This window comes from Callorhinus ursinus, unplaced genomic scaffold, assembly GCF_003265705.2.
Source record: "Callorhinus ursinus isolate GAN/ISIS: 27379988/994484 unplaced genomic scaffold, GSC_fseal_2.0 scaffold135, whole genome shotgun sequence".
Lineage (NCBI taxonomy): Eukaryota > Metazoa > Chordata > Mammalia > Carnivora > Otariidae > Callorhinus > Callorhinus ursinus.
The window spans coordinates 239,777-261,814 of NW_027397197.1; the positions used below are offsets into that span (position 1 = coordinate 239,777).

At 46.0% G+C, this 22,038-nt stretch overlaps 1 protein-coding gene and 1 long non-coding RNA gene across 2 annotated transcripts; one reads left to right on the forward strand and one right to left on the reverse strand.

The window, feature by feature from the left end:
• The first annotated feature begins 217 nt into the window (after positions 1–217).
• Positions 218–20,500, forward strand: LOC112815855 (glycine receptor subunit alpha-4). The gene is made up of 9 exons (XM_025862102.1): positions 218–288; positions 4,067–4,197; positions 4,479–4,546; positions 5,187–5,410; positions 5,550–5,632; positions 6,716–6,856; positions 9,911–10,125; positions 14,221–14,370; positions 20,210–20,500. The coding sequence occupies exons 1-9, from the start codon at positions 218–220 to the stop codon at positions 20,498–20,500; spliced, it is 1,374 nt and encodes a 457-aa protein (XP_025717887.1).
• On the reverse strand, positions 14,165–16,104 carry LOC141371937 (uncharacterized). The gene is made up of 3 exons (XR_012377295.1): positions 15,971–16,104; positions 15,014–15,156; positions 14,165–14,299 (listed from the first exon to the last, which is right to left on the reverse strand). It is a non-coding gene; the product is annotated as an uncharacterized lncRNA (long non-coding RNA).
• Positions 20,501–22,038: the final 1,538 nt, after the last annotated feature.

Here is a 22,038-nt window from a genome sequence, read left to right on the forward strand (position 1 = left end):
AGGGGGCCAGTTTTGGCCCCTGACTCCTAACGACAGGGCAGAGGAGAAGAGAGCAGAGGAGGAAAGAGAGCACACAACTCCTAGCCCAGCCCCAGGGGCTCCTTGTGAGCAGACCAAGTTGGAGGAAAGCTCTGTACTTTCTGCAGCATTCCCCCTGCTGGGACATCCCTCTCACCTTGGTAGCCAGACTGAGAAAGGGCTCCAGGATCCCTGCGGAATGACAACTCTCGTTCCTGCAACCCTCTCCTTCCTTCTCCTCTGGACGCTGCCAGAGCAGGTCCTCCTCAGGTGAGCTGAGTTGGGGTGAGAAGGAGGTGCATGCAAACCCTGGTCGGGGGCAGTGGGGGCTTCTGGAACAGTTTCCTCTAAGTTTACAAAAAGCCCACAGTCAGGAGGGCTCCAGGGAAGGACACGCCCTCCCTTAACTGGGCCCCAGGAGCCTTTCACAAGGCATGCTGGAGCCCCAGAGCTGGTGGGAATCCTTCTGCATGGGGGAGAGCTTCCTGGGCCTCGGTAGGGGCTAGGTAGCCGAGCCCCAGAACGGAGGCCATCTGTCCTGCCATCCTGTCCTATCTTCCTACCAACGTGGTCACACACTGCTCAGGTTCCTAAAAATGACACCAACATCTGTCAGCTGCCCACCAAAGAGGCTTCAGGTAGCAGGGGTTTGCCCTGAACCATATCAGAATGAAACTGGGCTGAGCAAACTTTGGCCCTCAGCAGTCACCCAGCCTGTGCACACATGGCAGCTTCCTGTCCCGAAGGGGCACTCAGTAGCTGTCATTTCCTGGGTTTCTGAGGGCAAGACATGCTTTGGGCTCCCTGTAAATGTCCCCTCCCCGCTCCCACTTTCTCATGAGACCAGGAGCCAGTCGAGGTGGACCGGGTGAGTTGAGGAGGAAAGATGACTGTGGCTTGGGCTGACCTGGTTCTAAGAAGAGTACATCCCAAGGTGGCGGGTGCCACTGCAATAGATCTCCTCCTCCTCTTACCTCAAGGAGCACACCAGGACTGCTTGTCTCTGAGGTGCCTCCCACCTCATAGCTTGCAGACACCCTGGCTGGGAGGAAGGTAGAGATGCAATACGTGTGGGGCAGCAAACTCCCTAAGAGCGAAAAGTAGCCCAAAGTAGAATGGCAGCTCAGTTGGAGTTGGTAGGAGGACTCAGGCAGGAGGGGGAATGCGGAGGGGGGGGGTGGCTCACTGGCCCTCCTGGAGGGGAGACTGCCTCAAGGCCCAAGCTTTGATGGCAGCATTCCCACTTGAGCAACTAGAGCAAGACAGGACCTTAGGAAGTCTTGAGTCCAAGTCCTTCACTGTATCTATGGAAATGGAGTCCTAGAGATGGGGGATGACCTGTCCAAAGTCACTCGAGCACCCAGTAACAAAATCAGAGTTCTCCCCTACCCCACCCCCAGGGCCATGCATGAGCCAGATTTTTCAGCTCCAGACCCTCCTGGGTACTGCCAGTATTTGGGACTTTCCAGGAATGAAAGGGAGGAAAAAGTGGCTGCACACAGTGACTCTGCTCTCAGGCCCATAGACAAGGCAGCCACAAAAAACAAGGTCTATGACAGGAGTTGGAGCCCAAGACAGCTGAGCCCACAGCCTGTCACAGGGTCCTGGGGCTGGGACAATCCGGAGAGGTGACCTGAGAGTGGGGTTGAACATGGCAGCAAGGGTCTAGCTGCCCCATGTACAGGGCCATGTGGCCTCCCAGCAGGCAAGTGGCAGGCAGCCAGGAGCAGCACCTGGCCAGCAAGGACACCCTGTGGTGAGGCCACAGACTTCTGCTGCTCTAGCACCACTACCAGCCTCCTCGGATTTTCAGAGCCTGCTTAAGCCATCTGCTCTGGCAGCCCCTGCTTGGGGCCACAGTGGCCTCTGTTCCCAGGGTAAGGGCTTCCTCCTGTTCAGAGGATTCAAGGAGGCAGGATTCTAGGAGGTCAGGATGTGGCTTCCACCCACCTTCCCTCCACTCTGATTCCTTGGCAGCCTATCCTGGGCTGCTTGCGTCATGGCGCTGTTGTAGATGAACTTAGTTTTGAAGTCAATGACTCTGGGTTAGAATCTTGGCTTTGCCATTTACTAGCCGTATGATCACAAATAAGTTGCTTTCCTTGATGATCCTCAGTCTCCTCATCTATATAAGAGGGATAATAATAACCCTTATCCGGGTGGACCAATATGAGAACTAAACTCAGTAAGGTAAGTAAAGTGCATAGCATGGTGCCTCGGCTATTTTTATTATTTAATGGCTCATAGCACATATGATCTATATGGCCTAGCAGGGTACATAGATGTACTGGTAAACAGGGGCCTGTTGGCTCAAAGAGGGCTGGACCCAAAAGGACAGCAGTCACCCTGCCTCCCAGCCCCAGAGTTTGGCAACAGCAGTGGCAGTGGGGGAGCTAGCTCTGGTGGCTAGCACACTGATGATGGCATGATGGAGTAGGAGGACCAGGCCCAGCCAGCAGTCCAGCCTGCGCTCAGCCCTGAGCCCTACGCCACCCTTCAGGGCTGAGCTCCTGGTCCCAAGTCTAGTTGTTGACTGGTAAGCAGATAAGCAAGCATGTGGAAGGGGTTTTGCTGCTCTTAGAAGGAAACTTGTCAGGGGAGAAGAGACCAGCCTCTAGATTAGGCCAAAGCACACTGGTTCCTTCCTCAAAATCAAGCTGCTAGGGGGAAAAGATGGAAGTTGACCTTCTCAGCATGGCCATCCTATTTGGGAGTCTTTCTTATGCTCCTAGGGCCCTGCTTCCTCACCTGTTTTGTTGCCAAAGTGAGTTTACAAGCCTGCTACTGCCCCAACAATGAACTGAGGTCCTGCTCAAAACATAGTTTCCTGCTGGAGCAAACACCAGAAGCCAAGGCTCCCTCTCTAGAAGCTGGGTCCCCAGCTCCTGAGTGGTTCCACATGAAGGCCAAGCAACTGAAACCAACTCTCAGAGATACAGATTGTCCTTCAGTCCTTCCCATCCTTGGTTAAGCTAAAACATTGAAACAGCCACATTATTTGCAGGGAGTTGTCATTCTTCTTTGAGTGCTTTTAAAGCACCTTCAGAAAGAGAATACTGGATGAAGCCTCAGCCCCTTGGGTTTGAGCCCTGATCCTGTCACTCACCAGCCTTGAGACTTTGGGAAGGTCACTACTCTTTTGGATTGTTTGTTTATTAGATTTCACATGTCAATGAGATCACATGGTATTTGTCTTTGTCTGACTTACTGCACGTAGCATAATGCCCTCAAGATCCATGTCGTTGCAAATGCCAGGATTTCCTTCTTTTCATGGCTGAATAGTATTCCATTGTGTATCTATATCTATATTATATCTCACATTTTCTTTATCCATTTATCCATTGAAGGACACTTAGATTGTTTTCTTATCTTGGCTATTGTAAATAATGTTGCAATAAGCATGGGGGTGCATATATCTTTTCAAATTAGTGTTTTTTTTTAAAGATTTTATTTATTTGAGAGAGAGAGAATGAGAGATAGAAAGCACGAGGGGGAAGAGGGTCAGAGGGAGAAGCATACTCCCCGCTGAGCAGGGAGCCCGACGCGGGACTTGATCCTGGGACTCCAGGATCATGACCTGAGCCGAAGGCAGTCGCTTAACCAACTGAGCCACCCAGGCACCCTCAAATTAGTGTTTTAATTTTCCTTGGATATATTCCCAGAAGTGGAATTGCTGGATTATATGGTAGTTCTAGTTTTATTTTTTTGAGGAAACTCCATACTATTTTCTAGAGTGGCTGTTCCAATTTATAATCCCACAAGTCACTTTTCTCATCTGTCTTTGCCCCCAACACACTGAGAATTTTGAGGGTAAAAAGATCTCATACATGTAAAAGCACATTTTTAGGACTAACTACTGAGCTGCAGTGTTGGCTTATGGCTGTTTGTGATTTCCTCGTTTTGCAAATGGGTACCTAGAGATCCATCTTCTCCTATCTTCCTGCCTGATGGGGAGACCAGCCAGAGGTGTGTGGGGACAGGAAAGGAAAGGGTTTGTGATAAATGTAGAATACAACTGGCTTCAGACTTCTTTATCTCTCCTGTCCAGGGTGGCCTTGACAAAAGAGGAAGCCAAATCTGGGACCGAGGGGTCCCAACCCATGTCCCCTTCTGATTTCCTGGATAAGCTTATGGGGCGAACATCTGGGTATGATGCTAGGATTCGACCCAATTTTAAAGGTAAGAAGCATTCATCCTACAAAAACCCTTTCTTCCCCACTCCTTTTGGAAAGTTCGCTTTGGCAATTTGGGAATTGCCTACCCCATTGACAGGAGGCTAGAGGTACAGGGCTAACTCTTACAGTTCAGAAGGAGCTTCCCTTCCCTATTGCTTATGGGTCTATGTAGCTGGCACTGCCTTCTAGCAGTGCCCTGGCCTCAAGCTCAGGGAGGAAGTCCTGAAAACTGCGCCCAGCCTCCTGGAATGCCCTGCCAATATGGTTGTATTTTGCCACCCCTAGGCCCACCTGTGAACGTGACTTGCAACATCTTCATCAACAGTTTTGGCTCTGTCACCGAGACTACTATGGTAAGGAGTCTCCCTGTTCCCTGCTTCCATTCTAGTATGAATGAGAGAAGCCCACCAGATATTGAGCCTTTCCTCCCTCTGCTGTCCTCTCCCTGTCCTGTGGTCATGGCTAAAGCCATAGGATGTCTGAAGTTGGTCACCGGGAGATATCTTTCCCCAGCCTGGGTTTCAGTGGCCAAAGGCAGACTAGCCTAAGAAACAAATGGTCAAGCATGGGAGGTAGCTTGGTACAGAGCACAGACTTTGGAATCAGACAAACCTGTGTTCAAATCCTGACTCTACCATTTAATAGCTACGTGACAGGTTATTTAAATATCTCCTTGTTTCCATTTCCTCATCCATAAAGTGGTAATCATAACAATAGCCTCCTCACAGTGTTGGTGTGAGATTTAAATGAGACGATGCATATAAAGAAAGCACTTAGCAGAGCGCCCAGCTAATAGTAAGTGGTTAATAAATGTTTTTTCCCTTCCCATCTTTGCCATATCAGCCCAAAGCAGGCCCCTTCTCCAGTGGAAAATGCCCAATGCCCCTGAGATGTGCTCCCAGCATTTCCTCCTCATGGCCCTCCTGCCCATGTAGGATGCTGGGCCCCTGGAATAGCATTGCCTCTGATGGGCCCATCTGTGCACCCTCTCAGGACTATCGGGTGAATGTCTTCTTGCGGCAACAGTGGAATGACCCGCGCCTAGCTTACCAAGAATATCCTGATGACTCTTTGGACCTCGATCCCTCTATGCTGGATTCTATCTGGAAGCCAGACCTGTTCTTTGCCAATGAGAAAGGGGCCAACTTCCATGAGGTGACCACAGACAACAAGTTACTGCGAATCTTCAAGAACGGGAATGTGCTCTACAGCATCAGGTGCACCTGGTGAACAGCCAGGAGAGTTTGGGTCAAGGGGAAGAAGACAGAATGGAGGCTGAGGGGTGGGAAGAAGGTCCTCTGTGCTGTTCCAGGCCCCAGTAAGTTGATGTCATTTCTTTTCTACTGTCCCTGCCAGGCTGACCCTCATTTTGTCCTGCCCAATGGACCTCAAGAACTTCCCCATGGACATCCAGACATGCACCATGCAGCTGGAGAGCTGTAAGTGTCTCTAGAGAGTCACAGAACAAGGCCTGGAATACCAGGTAGTTAAACCCCTCTCATGATATTCCAAATGAGAAAAAGGCAACCCAGAGTGAGGACTTACCCAAGCACACACAGTCAGTTGTTGGCACAGATGAGACTAGGAGCCAGGACTCACTAACACCCAACCCAGTGTGTTTTTCCTTCCTCACACTATTTACTGGTTTGGCTCTTCCACAGGGCTGGGGAATGGGAAGGCACCAACTTTACATACAAATGTGCTTGTGTTGGTTTGGGGGGAGAAGCATTTGAAGGACACCTCCTCTGCCCAAAGTATTCCTCTCACAGTGCTTGAGGTAATTCTACCTTTACTCCGCCTGAGTTAAGACATTCAAGATACCTATAAAAATGCCAGAGTTGGCAGAGGGAGTACTCTTGAACCCTGATTCTGCATGAACACAGATAACTTTTGTAGAGAAGTGGGAGAAGACAGTTCTAGTATAGGACAGTGCCCAGGGTGGCAAGGTCAGCCAAGGGCTAACTATCTGTGAGCAACTTGGCATGTTCAGATGTTAACTCTCAATCTGCCCCAGTTCAGAGCCCTGGCTAGGAGTTTGTGGTGTGTACATTGTCCCATGTATGACTGGCAGGGTATAAATAGCTCCTTTCTCCCTGGGGTGAGGTGGCAGAAGCCCTAGCTCTGAGGCTGGCTCAGCTCAAGACATGTGGCCAGTACACATGCTTACTCCCCTGTGTTTGAGATACGGCAGGAGGTTCCCAGCTGGGTTCCTTGACATCATTCCAACCCTTTTGTCCTGCTTTCTAGGTCTGCCAGAATAATTTCTCTCTGTGCCTTTCTAAAGCTTGAGAACTAGGTAGAAGAGGAGTCTGGAATTTTTCTGATTTACCTAGTGAGGATGGGTCCATGAGACAATTGACCAAGTACCCTCTTCAGAAAGGTTTCCCTTTCCAAGATGAACATGAAGCTCCTAAAACCCAGGCCTTACCTCCTCATCTGTTCTTTCCTGCTAGTTCTAACTCTCTCCCTACCCTCACCCAGCACCACACTCTGCAGTCCTCTGCCATCTCTGTCACTTTTAGTTGGCTACACCATGAATGACCTCGTGTTTGAGTGGCTGGAAGATGCTCCTGCTGTCCAAGTGGCTGAGGGGCTGACTCTGCCCCAGTTTATCTTACGAGATGAGAAGGATCTAGGCTACTGTACCAAGCACTACAACACAGGTAAAAACCAGGATCTTTACTGACTGTGAGTCATAGAAGGGCCTCTAGATGGGAGGGAAGGGGGCAAGGTAGCCAGCTTTTATTGAAAGTCCAATCTGTACCAGATGTGCTAAGTGTTTCATATGCCTTATCTCATTATGGTAAGAAATCATCAGCCCCATTTTAAATCAATTGTCCAAGTCACGCACCTAGAAAATGGCTGACTTAGAATTCAAATCCAGATCTAATTCCAAAGCCCATATTTTTGTCCCTGTCACATGCTGCAGAGGAGATGGGCCTGTGCCAGTGAGTGGCAGGAGTGTCCCACCGGTTCTGGGGCCAACTTTGTGTGGAAGGTGGGGAATCTACATCTGGGAGCAGCGAATGGCTGCGCTGAACCAGAAAGCACTAGACTTTAGGGAACTGGCAAGCTTACCATCCACACCTCATCCCACAGCCACCACTGCCCAACTCGAACTGGCTTATTTTCCCAGGTGTGAAATGTGAGCCAAGAAGTGGAGAAAGGTTGCTTTTCCAGCCTGAGCATCTGCTCCCTGCAGCTTCCCTAAGAGCTACTTGTTCCTTAGTTCCCCTGGCAATTTGGATACAAAGTGCTATGACCCTGAGATAGAGGCCAGAGGCTAAAGAGGAGAGATCCTGGATACCTCCTATAGTGGACTGACATGCTTTGGGTGTCACCCTGTGAATATGTGTGTTTGTGTATGTAGGGTGTGCAAAATAGGGAGAAGAACAAGCCATTGAATTTAGAAAATGCTGGTGGGAGTGGAAATTGGTAGAACCTTTACTGGGGAGAAAACTGGCAATTTGTATATAGGTCAGTGGTTTTCAAACTCTGGTGTGCATTATATTTCCCTGGGAAGACTGTTAAAATGTTGATTCCTGGGCGCCTGGGTGGCTCAGATGGTTAAGCGTCTGCCTTCAGCTCAGGTCGTGATCCCAGGGTCCTGGGATCAAGTCCCGCATCGGGCTCCCTGCTCCTTGGGAGCCTGCTTCTCCCTCTGCCTCTCTCTCTCTCTCTCTGTCTCTCATGAATAGATAAATAAAATCTTTAAAAAAAAAATAAAAAAATAAGGTGTTGATTCCTGGGCACTGCCTCTCAGAGATTCTGGTTATGTGCACTTGGAGTGATGCCCAGAAATCTGCATTTGAGCAAGCATCCTGAGGATTCAGTTGCAGATGGTCCAGGGGGCATACTCTGAGAAACTGTAAAAGCTAAAATTTTTTCCCCTACCTGTTGACCCAGGAATCCTACTCCTTGGAATTTATTATAAGGAAATATTCCAAATATCACTGGGTCAGTGCTTATACTAGCAAAAACTTGGCACTCTTCTAGATATCCACCAATAGGACAGAGATTAAATAAATTTCACAGTGTGTCTGCTTGGTGGAATATTATCCAGATGTTAAAAAAGATGCCTGCAAGTTGCTTATATCAACATGGAAAGTACAAGTGGAAAAGGCTAAGATTCAAAGTTGTATACACAGGATCATTATATTGTGGTAAAAGAAACAAACCAAAAGCATGTGTTTAAAAATCCTGGGAAGAAATAGTACTAAATGTTTCTAACATAGAGTGATACAATGGATAAAACCAAGAACTTTCGAGTCAGAGCTGAGTTTGAATTATGGCTCCACTATCTACTAGTTGGGTGCCCTTGAGAAACATAACTTAATCTCTTTGAGCCTCAATATCCCTATGTAAAATGGGAAATAATAATTTTACCTGCCCCAAATAGTTGCTATGGAATTTAAATGAGATAAACTATAAAAAGTCAGGGCACTTAGTAGGGTCTTGATAAATGTGAGCTTACAAATATTACTGAGCTTATAAATATTATTATTTTTCTCTACTTCTCACTTTTTTCCTGTACTAAACAAGTGTTAATTTTGCAATTAAAAATAAAACCACCACTACCAAAAATATAGATAGATAGATAGATAGATAGATAGATAGATAGATAGATAGGATAGATATAAAATGAGGGAAGGAAGGAAGCAAAGAAAATATGGTACCTAGCAAAGCTATGTCATAACAAGAAGCCTGGGATGAGGTGGACTCAGGGAACAGTAGGAGATCACAGCTTCACACAGTATGTCAAAGCCATAATCAATCATTGATGAAATTACTAGCCTTGAGGAATCAGGTCTGATAAGAGCAAGCCTAGTCCAGAATAAAATAGCAATATACACATCCTCTGCTTTTTGCTTTGGTTATCCTATACCTCTGCCACAGGGAGAAGCTCTGAGCTAGGTTTTCTTAGCCTGAGGGCATGGGAAGCTGAGCAAAATGAAGATGGCTGGCAGAGTAGACAGAGCACAGGTACATGTGCTTTGGACCAATGCACTTTTTGTTGGTGGGATAGAATGCTGCTGCCTGATGTTCTCTGGGTACCCACTGCCCACTGTCCAGAGCTGGTCTCTGTTGGACACTGTTTCCAGATATTTCCTATCCAGCTCTTATCACTTGCTTGAGACACAGGCAATGTTTATTTCAGTGAATCTTTGTTGCTAGAGATCTTCTGGGGTACCAGCAAGCTCAAGCAAGGCTGCTGAGATTTGGGCAGAGTCTAAACTCATTGCTTTGTTAATAATGATGATAGTGCCAACTACCTATAGCTCAACTCCCCAGATACATTATTTAATTTAATTCCTACAATGATGGAATTGATATTGTTGTTACTCTGTTTTACAGACAAGGAAACTGAAGCTCAAATAGCTTGGGTGTTTTGCCTGAGGTCACACAGCTAGTGAGTGGAAGGTTTGGGATTCAAACCCAGACATTCTGGCTCTGGAGCCCTTCTGTTCTTAATCTTCTTGCTGTGTGGTTAAGTGAAAGGCCCTCTGGTGGAAACTAGTGCTTAGAGCAAGAGGTCAAGTCTTTGATGACTGCTCTGAGAACTTCCTCAGAACATGCATTTGGTGTTCGTGGGTCCATCTTGAAAAGCTCATTTATTTGCCCAGTTGAGGTGCCCGTAGGGATGCCCTAGTCCTGCCCCTCAGGCTCAGCTCCAGGCTGGGGACCTGAGGCCTGATACATCACCTCTTTCCTTGCAGGGAAATTCACCTGCATTGAGGTAAAGTTTCACCTGGAGCGGCAGATGGGCTACTATCTGATTCAGATGTACATCCCCAGCCTACTCATTGTCATCCTGTCCTGGGTCTCCTTCTGGATCAACATGGATGCTGCCCCTGCCCGTGTGGGCCTAGGCATCACCACTGTGCTCACCATGACAACTCAGAGCTCTGGCTCCCGGGCCTCTTTGCCTAAGGTGAAGAAAGATGCAAGGGACCTTGCTTGCCATAGAGCTCCCCATTTCCCTTTCATCCCCTGTTCTCTTCTGCTCACTATTTGCCTTAGATTTAAGGTAGACGAGAGCCATTGAGCAAGAACAGGTGGCCAGAGTTTTCTCTTCCCCTACAACATACGACTAATGATATTGCTAAAGTTGTGGAAGCTGGGGTTGTGGGTGTTGTCTGGCTAGGGAATGAGTAAAGACAGTGCCTGACTTACTCTAAATTTCATTAGGAAATACTAGCATGTCCAAAATCAAAAGACCCTTAGCAAGTAGAGAGTCCCACTCCCTCATGGTACAGATGAGGTAAATACAGCCCAGAGAGATAGAACGACCTTTTCAAGGTCATGCCCCATAAGAAAAAAATATATATATAAGGATTTTAAACCAACATCTGTCTCTTACTATGTCAGAAGCTGGACACTATTACAAAGACCTCTAGAGATAATGTCCATTCTTTTAGGGTGGGGAAATTTTGAGGTAGCAAATAGCAGTTAAAGTCAGTGGACTCTGAACATCTGTGGCCTGGTGATGCTTTGATTACACAGAGAGATTTGTGCTTATGAGACTGGGCCCAGGTTCTTCCTGCCTTGTGCCTTCGTGTATGAAATTTAGAGGTCACATCAATGTCCTTACACTCAGCAAGGCTCTGAGAAATCAGGGAGTAAGCTTATTCATTCAATAAATATTTATTGAGCATGTACTATGTACCAGGCACTATTCTAGGCCATGGAGAAATAATGGGAAGAAAAAGCAACATAGTTCCTTGTGGATCTTACTGTGAACATATGCCCTCTCATTTTGATTTGATGGGAACCAGGCCCTGTGATCTCCCATCTCCCAGTGCTTATTCCGAAGAAGATATTTACAGGGGAATTAAACAGGGGGTTATCTGGGCATCCATGGTGAATTTACAAATTTGTCATGGGGGTGGTGTAGTGGTTAAGAGTAGGAGATTGGGACTGAGGGTTGCTGGAGTGGTGGGGGGGTGGGAGGGATGGGGTGGCTGGGTAACAGACAGTGGGGAGGGTATGTGCTATGGTGAGCGCTGTGAATTGTGCAAGACTGTTGAATCAGATATGTACCTCTGAAACAAATAATGCAATATATGTTAAGAAAAAAAAAGAAGAAGATAGCAGGAGGGGAAGAATGAAGGGGAGTAAATCGGAGGGGGAGACGAACCATGAGAGACGATGGACTCTGAAAAACAAACTGAGGGTTCTAGAGGGGAGGGGGTGGGGGGATGGGTTAGCCTGGTGATGGGTATTAAAGAGGGCACGTTCTGCGTGGAGCACTGGGTGTTATGCACAAACAATGAATCATGGAACACTACATCAAAAACTAATGATGTAATGTATGGTGATTAACATAACAATAAAAAATTTAAAGAAAAAAAAAGAGTAGGAGATTGGAGTCAAGCAGATTTTGGTTTAAGTCCCAGCCTCATCATTTACCAATGGCAATCTTAGTTAAATTCCTTAACCTCAGTTTTTTTACCTGTGACATGGGAATAAGAATATTATCTCTTCCATAGGGTTATTGCAAGAAATAAATAAGATATTGTATTAACACAGACAGCAGTGTTTAGCACCTAATAACCACTCAATAAATGTTCGTTATTGTTATAATTGTTAGGTGTTTGGGTGAAAAGAGTGGAGTGGTGGACCTAGGGCTAGAGCAACCAGTGAAGTTCCCAATTATTTTTGGGTTGCTGGGAAACTTTTGAGGTAATCCAAAGGCCTCTAGTAATAAATGATGACAAAGCTCAGATTAGGATCAGGTGTCTCAGAGGAAGTTGTCAGAAACTATTTCTTATAAATGTGTTTCCTAAATGGACAGGGGTATTGAAGAGGCTCTGAAAGACAGATGGGGCTTAGGCAAGGACCAAGGACCAGAAGGGGCTGTGATGGCTGTGGTGTGGTAGTAGCCTTGTAGGAAGACTAGAGGCAGAAAAGTAGTTCAGATCTTAGAAATGTGTCCTAGTTTATTGCAGCTGCCACACAAGAAGGAGATTCTTCTCTAACCCGGAGAGGTTGCAATTAGTGCCTCATTCTTGCCAAGAGAATTTCCTTTTCCAGCCCCCTCCTGTGAACAAGCACAATCTGTCTGCTCCTAGGACTCACTTAGTTTCCTCATTCGGAAAAAAATGGACTTTGTTGGAGGGTTGTTTGTTTGCAGTATTTGGTGCCTTCTCATCAGATTTTGATGACCTTTTTGTGGCCTCATTGGCCAGTAAGCAAAATATGTAGGCATTCACCCCAACCTAAATAGACTCATTGGCCAGCCCACAAAGCAAGGGACTAAGTCAGGGAGCTTCTGCTCCCTTGAGTTTGTACATTAGATTTAGTGGGAGCCCTAAGGAAAGAGATGGAACAAATTCAGAGGCTTCTGAAAGGCACAGCAATTTCACTCCCCATACAACTCCATTATTGACACACTCATTAGTAATAAGATTTTATTTCTACTGCTTAAGGTGTCCTTTTCTTTTGATGGTCCAAAGCCCTTTGTGGACTTCCCTTGTCATTACCTCATTATGGGTTTTCAGAGCACTTACTCGACACAGTGAGACTGGGAGATGATGAATGAAATAGGTTGCCCTCTTAATAGGTGGCAAAGTGGAAACACCAAGGGATACTTAATCAGGGGTGCCTAGCAACCCACCACTACCACCTTAGCAGAATTGCCTTAAAGGAGACAGAACAGGTTTTCTCATCCTTAGCACTATTGCCATTTTAGACCTTATAATTGTGTGTGTGTGTGTGTGTGTGTGTGTGTGTGTGTGTGTGTGTGAGGGGGGAGTCCTGTGTATTATAGGATGTTTAGCATTGTCCCTGGCCTCCACCCACCAGATGCCAGTAGTAACCCTTCCCAAAATTGTGCAACCAAAAATGTTTCTAAACATTGCCAAATGCCACTCAGGTGAGGAGGTGGGGTAGGGGGGCATCGCAGGTTAAGAACCACTAAGGTGGAAGGTTATCCAGTGAGACCTGCTCCTTACCTGGAGCCTGTAGCACCCTCGCTGCCCAACATAGCTGGTGAAAGAGGTTGTCTGTCATGAAACCTACTCCTACTGGGGAGCCCTATGAGGTGGGCTCAACTGCTCAAAACTATATAGGGAGTCCATCTGGCTGAGGGGGTGAAAGGACTTCATAAACCTAAGTTCTGTACCCCTCCCAGCCCCATCCAGCTGAAACCCCATTCTAGGAGAGGTAGGTGTTCAATCATCATGAGGGAAATGGGAGAGAAAAGTATTTAAAGGCTTCCAAGGCAGGTAGGTAGTGGAAGGAGAGCCCTAAGAACCAGATAGATGCTAACAGTGCCTTGAAATTAGAGAATTGTCCATAGCCGGGGGTTGGATGTCACTCCCTTGGGCCACTGAGTTCAATTCTTCAGCAGGGCCTCTCATAAAGATCAGCAGGAAAAACCACAGTCAAGAGAATAATGGGGGTGGAGGAGGGAAAGGAAGGAATTCCTAGTCTGATATTGAGACTGCAGCCTAGGTGAATGGCAGTGCCACTAAATTGAAAGCCCAGAATCCCCAAATCCGAGTGACACCTCCTCACTGGGCAATCTCAGCTAAGATTTTTCCTCTATAGGCTTCAAGTGTCCTCACATGTTTCACATGGGAATAACAAACCCTGCCCAATTTCCATCAGAGCTGTGAGGACACTAGGAGATAACAGAAGGCAAACAAATGCAGTGTTCATGTTTGTTGCTGTTTATTGAAAGAAGAGAATCAGAAGAAGAAAAGAATGAAAAGAATAATAAGAAGCAGAAGCAGGAACAGAAGTATGAAAGGAACAAAGAAAGAAAGGAAAAGAAGTGTAGGGAGGAAAGTCAGATAGAAGTGGAGGGTGGAGAGTTCAGAGAGGTGAAGGATGATGGGTAGCCCGATCTCTTTGACATGGGCCTTCAGGCAATGGGACATATCTTGGAAAGCTTCTTTGAACACCAGAAGAAATTCAGGATAAAACTGAAGAAGAGCAGACAGTTGGTATGGGCTGGCGAACCACTGGATGGGCCATGGAAGGGCTCCAAGAAGGTTGATTGCTCTGTTGGTGGATGTTGTAGGTGTCCTATGTGAAGGCAATCGACATCTGGATGGCTGTGTGCCTGCTCTTCGTGTTCGCTGCACTACTGGAGTACGCTGCTGTCAATTTTGTCTCTCGTCAGCATAAGGAATTCATACGACTTCGAAGAAGGCAGAGGCGCCAACGCATGGTAAATATAACTAGGGAGGGGCCCACTTCCTTTCTCCTTTGGACTCCTTCCTCCCTACTACTCCTCCCACAAACCAAGACTCCATATAGGGCTATAAGGACTAAAAAGGCAATCAGGAACCCTGGATTCTAGTCCTAGGTTGGTCATAGATAAACTGAGTACTTTAACCTCTTTGATTCCATTTCTTTATCTGTCCAATGGGACATTAATCCCTGTAGGGCAGTCTAGGAAAGTGATTAAGAACATGGACAAACAGAGGCCCTGGCTGGCTCAGTCAGAAGAGTATTCGACTCTTGATCTCGGGGTCATGAGTTTGAGCCCCATGTTGGGTGTAGAGATTACTTAAAAATAAATAAACTTTTAAAAAGAGAGAGAGCATGGGCACAGTTCCTGGCACATAGTAAGCACTGAAAAAAAGGTTAGCTCACATTAGAGCCTTATCAAGTTAGTCAATATGAGATTATTTTGAGAATTAGTAGTAATGGTTGTTCCTGGCTCTCCCCTCACCCAGGAGGAAGATACCCCAGGTTGCCATACATTGATTGGTGGTTAAGAATCCAAGAGTCATGCACAGGGACCTTTCTAGGGGAGCATTATAAAAGGGTCCCTATAGTTAAGCTGGAATTGGAAAACCACTACTTGCCTCTTCTGGCTGTTGGATTTCTTTGCCTTGTTCTTCATTGGGCACGTCAGAGTTGTTGGGTGTATCAGAGTTGTTGGGTGTGAGTTGTTGTTCTCCCTCACTCTTGTTTGTTAACCCCATTTCTTCTACAGTAGAATGATCACCTGGGGAAATAGAAAGCTTGATGCCCTGAACAACAGGCAGTTTGCCCCTCCCCATTACCCAGACAATGGGTGCTAGGTATGTTGTCATGACAACAGAGGTGCTTGGGCCACTCACCTGGAAGCAAGTGCCCAATTATAAGCAAAGTCAAAAGTCTTTCTGAGCTACATACTGGCCCCTTAATCATCAGACACAGTTCTGATCTACCTTGAGCTCTGACTCCTTGTTTTCTGCCCAACCTGGAGGCTCTCAAGCCAGAGGAGATGCACTATGACTTCTGGGAGGTAGAGAAAATGATGATCTGACCCTGCTGGCTCCAGCCTACTGGGGCCACTCTAGCACTAAGACTTTTCTCTCTTCCTAACACACACCTCCCACCTCAGCTGTTCCTGGGGTGCCCCGACCATAAGTCCACACTAAAAACATGTTTAAAACTACCTCCGGGAACTCATATCCCTGGCTAAGATCCCTTTCTGGTGAGAGCAGGGCTCCTGTCTCATCTATTGGTTTGTCAGAATATATCAATTCTTGCCCGGACCTTACTCAGGCTCTGTGAAACACGCCCTCTAGTGGATTGATCCACAATGGCATCTCCTTGAGTAGGACTCCTTCAAGAGCTTATTAAATAAACGCTTTCTTATCCCATGCTGAGGGTTACAAAAAATATATACAGACTTGACAGAAGGGAAAGAAAAGAGAATGCTCCCTTTTCTAAGCTAACTCTCCACCCCCTCTTTAGCTGTGTTAAACCTGCCTGCAGGTACCAAAATCTTATCTTGATAGGGGTTTTGATCTTGATGCCTTCTCAATGCCTACCTTGAAAAAGAAGAGCCGGCTGCCAACCAGTCTCCAGTGTCCCTTTGCCAGCTAAATTGCCTGTGTGGGTGTTCCAGCAACAGCAGGCTGCTGCAGTTACTGTAGAGCTACTCCAGGTTGACACTAGTCCCGCCCCCCTCCCCGCACCTCTCCGACCCCCAACTGCCTACAGCTCATCCCCTTGTGGTCATATATCAATAAGCTGATCCTGATATCATAATGGAGTCTGTCATAAGCAGTGCTCAATTATTACAAAGTCGTAATCCTGATATCATAATGGAGTCTGTCATAAGCAGTGCTCAATTATTACAAAGTTGTAACAGCGGCCTGGGCCCTGCTTAGGCTCCTGGATCCTGCCAAAAAGTGGGCTGGGCTTATTATTAATGGTAATACAACCTGAAAATCAAAACCTGTGCCATTAGCCCATGTCCTTTTTCGAGTTTCTTTAAAGCCATTTCCATCCCAGTGGAACTGGAGCAGGAGTCCTGGAGGTCACTGAGCAAGCTGGAAAAGTTGATGCAGAGTTCATCTATTTCTAGAACCTCTCTCTGGGCCCTGCCATTCCTGCTTAGAAAAGCAAGTCTTTGGTCTGAAAAGAGCCCTCTTAGGGAAGGGGTGAACATCTATATGATTTTCAGGGAGCCCTTAGCCAAGAGCAAATTAGGAGTATTTTAGGAGCCAGCCAGCTATTCACCCAGCTCCAGGTTTAATCATATTCTTCTCTAATCTCTCCTCAACCACCCATCTCCACCGCCTGGTGATTTCCCTCCATGTCACTGTCTAAAGTAGTTTAATTTCTTTTCCATATATTTCTGCTTTGTCTTCCCAGCTAGCCTATATGCTTCACAGGGAGGGGTCTCTCTTTTTTATAACCTCAGCACACCCTTGCACCAGGCTCTGAACGTAGCAGCCACGTTACCTACTCCACCAATCTTTGCAGACTCATTGGCGAGGGCTCTCTTTCAAGCTGGACAGAGAGGAAGCCTTGCCATTATCAACAGAATGACTTGAGAAATGGAAGAAATTTCAAAATACTGCCGAGTCCTCTCAGGGGTTTGGTCCCAGAACCCTGCTTGCCTCTTTCCATCCCCCCAGCACCCCCCATTCTTCAATCTGTTCTTTTCATTCACTTCAATATATACCACTGAATACCTATCACTCTTTCCCATCTCCACACCTTACCTCCCACACTGTGCATTCCTTCCCCAACTTGGCTTTGGACTATCTTTATTCTCTAGTTCCCCAGCCCTCCTCCCTATAGATAGCTGCAACAAAAATGTTCTATTTCAACAGCCATGGAAGCCACAACGTGATGTTTAAGTCTCCATTGTCTCTCCCCAACAATCACACACACACACACACACACACACACACACACACACACACACACACACTCCTCAGAATTTGGCTTAAATAGATAATACTCATATCCAGAACCCCCACCCTTGGATTTCAGGCCACTTGTCTTTGCTCTCCCAACTGCAAATGGTACAATATGTTAAAATTAAAAAAAAGCCAAGGGCAGCTTACTCTAGTGGTCACATTTTTTCTCCCATGTGACATAGCTTTTTTTCAGCCTGGGAACTATTTCCAAATAATTCCCTTTAGATTTACTATGATTGGAGAAAAGGAAAAGTAATTAAATCTATAGAAACAGAAACAACAGTTGGATTCAACTTTCTCTTTCAGAGCCTTTTGCAAACAAATATATTCCACACTTTTATCCTCTAGCTGAGGGGCTGAGGGGATCAGAATGAGCAGTGGAGAACTGGGGGTGTAAGGGACCCTGAAATGGAAAACAAAAGAGGAAATCATTTTATTTACTCCCTCATTTTTTTAAAGATTTTATTTATTTATTTGACAAAGAAAGAAAGCACAAGCAGGGGGAATGGCAGAGGGAGAGGGAGAAGCAGCCTCCCCGCTGAGCAGGGAGTCTGACAGGGCTCCATCCCAGGACCCTGAGATCATGACCTGAGCTGAAGGCAGACGCTTAACCGACTGAGCTACCCAGTTGCCCCTACTCCCTCATTTTTCAATTACTTGGAAGATATCTTGTTTTCCTCTGGTTCTTCATTTCTAAAATGGGTCCAGCACAAACTATGTAGGAAAAGTGTGAAAATGAACTAGAAAAACCAGGTGAGATGAGCCAAGGCCTCTGGTGACAGATTATGGAAGTAACTTTGAGCAGAGAGCTAAGGTTGCCCCAACCACAACTCAGGGTCAAAGCACAGCCACAGTAGTGAATTGCCTCTGATCTACACAATACAACTGTCTCCACAGAGATTGGCAAAATTAAAGATCAGGTAGCAAAGCTCTCTTGTTGGCTGACTTAGATTCTTTCTTATGCCAAAAGTGCCACTTTTTCTAGAGGCTAATGGGCATCAAGCCATTGTGCAGGGTTGGGGCAAGGAGTGATCGTTTTTCCTGCCAAGCACTTTGTAACTGAGTAAGACTCTTTTCTGAGTAGACTCTTCAGTTTGAGACCCTGAAAGGATGTTGGCTTCATGAGAACAAAGCCATTCCCTGTCCTATATTCTGAAGCATGTGGCTCATCAGTCCATTCAGTCATTCAACTGATATCTACTGGGTGCCGACTAGATGCCAGGCACTGTGCTGGGGACATGGCAGTGAACAAGACCAATGCCCTTTCCCAGGTTTGTCCTATGAGCCCACAGGAAGGAGAGAAAGAGATGGGATCTGTTAGTGAATCTGTGGCCTGAGCTTTCCTGCCCCCTGATGCCTAGTGACAGGCTCAACCTTCTAGTGATGTAATAATCAAGGGCTACTGGGACCCACCAATATCAATATCTCATCTACGAAGTCACTTTTCAGTGTGTTACCATCGTTGCAGAGGTCCCATTATAAAGACCCTATGATGTCCTTCTAACTGCACAATGTGTATAAAACCTACTTTATCCACATTTTATGTGTATCTATGGCATATTTATTCAATATACATGTATACTATTCTGTTTTAGCACTGAATATCCTGAGTCTCAGGAAGCACTCAGTCCTGGGCAAACCAAGAAGGTAGTTGGTATCATCCCACAAGGCAACATTTCACTTCAGGTGATTTCTTAGCTAGCTGAAGCTTTTACTGCTGTAAACATCAACACTTTCAAAAATTGTAACCATCTTTGAATGAAGTATTTTTAGGTTCTGGTATATATTTACCTGTCTCATGTCTAATTTCCAGGCTGTGAACCATCACTTCTGATGGCAATGTGTGCTTTAGAAGTAGACAAAATCAGGCATGTCTGGTTTGTATATAAACTAAGAGTAAATAGGCTCTGAGTGGGGGCCTGAAGGCTCTCATATGAGTAAAGCTCTCTATTAATCACTCAGGGGCTTTGACCCTTTTTCTCCTCTCTTTATTTCTCTCTATGTCTCCCGTTCCCTCTATTTCTATCTCTGTCTCTGTCTTCCTGTCCTTACTTCCTGGCTGTCCAGCTGTTATAGCTACTTAAGGTTGTCAGCTGACTATTGGATAAATGAACTTTGTGTAGTCTGCTACATTTCTTAATGCTGATATAAAATTTACTTCCCCAGTGCGAATGTGTTCATCATAATGCATATATTGTACATAAATGGAATGTGTATTGGGTAATAAATGTTATCTTAGATGTACTGATCCCTTTGTCAAAATCTGCTGATTTGCAGAGAAGCACATGTATTTGCAATAGATTATCAGCTTTACCCTAATTTGGATGACCCACTAGGTTATTTAAAACTTCTGTAATTTTCAGCTTTGAGTTGAGATAAACAATTTTTTAAAAGATACTGTATACAAGGAGAATTAATTCTGCAGCTTTTGAAAGTCATTAAAGTCAAGTTCACCAAGTCCAAATAACTAAGCTGTGCATTCTAAAGGTATTATTGTTCTGTTTACTCTGTTGATTACCAGTCAGAGATAACTTGAATTGAGATATCCTTCTCACAGTGGGTTGGCACTTCACTGGGTTTTAGATGGCTGTAAATGATGTTATGCATTTTAAAAAGGCAGCCCGGGGCTTATCTGCAAATGAAATCATAATATATACTATATGTACCATGTATAGCTGCTTAGCATACATCTATCAAATGAATAGTTTTGTGGCCATAAAAAAGCATGCAGTGGGCCTGTGTACCTAGCCACCAGTCTGCATAGCATCACCTATGAGATATATGTGTGTGGCCTGGTCTCTATCCTTAGATAGAGCTGTAACCTCAAATTCTGTCTTTTCTTCCATTTAATTTCAGGAGGAAGATATCATCCAAGAAAGTCGCTTCTATTTCCGTGGTTATGGCCTGGGCCACTGCCTGCAGGCAAGGGATGGAGGTCCAATGGAAGGTTCTGGCATTTATACCCCCCAACCTCCAGCCCCTCTTCTAAGGGGAGGAGAAACCCTGCGGAAACTCTATGTGGACCAAGCCAAGAGGATTGACACCATCTCCCGGGCTGTCTTCCCTTTCACTTTCCTCATCTTCAACATCTTCTACTGGGTTGCCTACAAAGTGCTACGGTCAGAAGATATTCACCAGGCACTGTGAATAGGGTGAGGGCTAGGGAGTCCAGATTTTGGCTTCCTGCTTCCTCCTGGGTGGGCCTTCTCCCTCCATTAGATTCCATCAGGGGCTTGGACAATTTATTTCTCATCTCCCACTCAGAACCTCAGTGGCCAGTCCCAAAGCTATGTAGGTCTACACTGCATGGTGCCAATGGTGGCTGTACTTAGAAAGATGGCTCCTCTGCTCTAATCTGTTTTTTCTCCATGTTATCCCATTTCTCATGAGAGCAAGTTTTGGCCATGTTCCTGGGGCAAGGATGACCTTCTTCCCTTGCTGGAGCCTCTCTGTTTTCCAATTCTCCAGTGGAGAATATTCAGATCATTGCTACTATATTCTGCCATTTGTTATCTTAACCTGCACCATTCTTTGCCCTGCCACCCCCACCCAGAGCCTGACTTTACTCTGCCCTCTGTTACTCCTACCACAGGCTCAAATAGGGAGTCTTTCCATCCACAAGTGCTGCCCTGTGTGACCCAGTCAGTTTTCCTTGACTGAGGGAGGAAGGCAAAGTGACAGGTTCCCCACCTCTCAGCAAGGTTGGAACAGTCATGAGCTGCACTGAGGTAGGGCACTGCTGTATGACTCAACAGAGAGGTCTTCAGATCTCATAGGATACTCCACACTGTCAGAATGGGGGCAGGAATCTTGGACTCTCAAAAAAGCCACCCTTCCATATCCATCTGAACTTCCAGGTCTCAGAAATATTTATTTTGTTCCCTACCATTCAACTTTGTCCAGGATAAAGTGGGCTTCAAGCTTCCCAGAAAGGAACTAGGCATATAGAGGACCCCTATCCTGGACAAACATTGGCTTGACCAACCTCAGGGTAGTAGTTGTAGAAGTTAAAGAGCCATAAGTTGGAGTTATTTCTTAACCCTTCTCTTGTTTCCCTTCTCATTCCACAGTGAAGAAGGGTGGCAGTCAGTTGAAGCTACCAGAAATGTCAGAATAGAGAGGGTATGGAAGAGCCCATTTCAGGCCTAAAATACCACTGGGACATGGGGAAGCATGGGTCTGGTATGCTGAATCCTTTGAAGTGACCCAACTATGAAGAACTGAAAAAGGGAATATTAGGGCGCCTGGGTGGCTCAGTTGGTTAAGCGACTGCCTTCGGCTCAGGTCATGATCCTGGAGTCCCGGGATCGAGTCCTGCATCGGGCTCCCTGCTCAGCGGGGAGTCTGCTTCTCCCTCTGACCCTCTTCCCTCTCATGCTCTCTATCTCTCATTCTCTCTCTCTCAAATAAATAAATAAAATCTTAAAAAAAAGAAAAAGGGAATATTAAAGTACAGGGCTAATAGCTGGAAGACAGGTGATCAAATTATCTCTTAAATATCTTGTCCTTTTCTCTGGACCTAGAATAATTAACTATGTGAATCCAATCTCTCTCCCTCTGCTTCATTCCTCCCTCCCATTTCCTCCCTCTCATCCTCAAAATTGTGTTCTAAGTTGAAAGTAAATAAATCCAATGACCAAAGCAAATCCTATAGTCAAAGCAAATATTCACCTTTCTTTCCCCCT

Bases quoted from the DNA above. Each gene is read 5' to 3' on its own strand.
- LOC112815855 (XM_025862102.1), top strand. From the start codon at position 218: ATGACAACTCTCGTTCCTGCAACCCTCTCCTTCCTTCTCCTCTGGACG. The intron at 289-4,066 runs GTGAGCTGAGTT...TCTCCTGTCCAG, and splicing joins CCAGAGCAGGTCCTCCTCAG to GGTGGCCTTGACAAAAGAGG. The intron at 14,371-20,209 runs GTAAATATAACT...ATTTAATTTCAG, and splicing joins GGCAGAGGCGCCAACGCATG to GAGGAAGATATCATCCAAGA.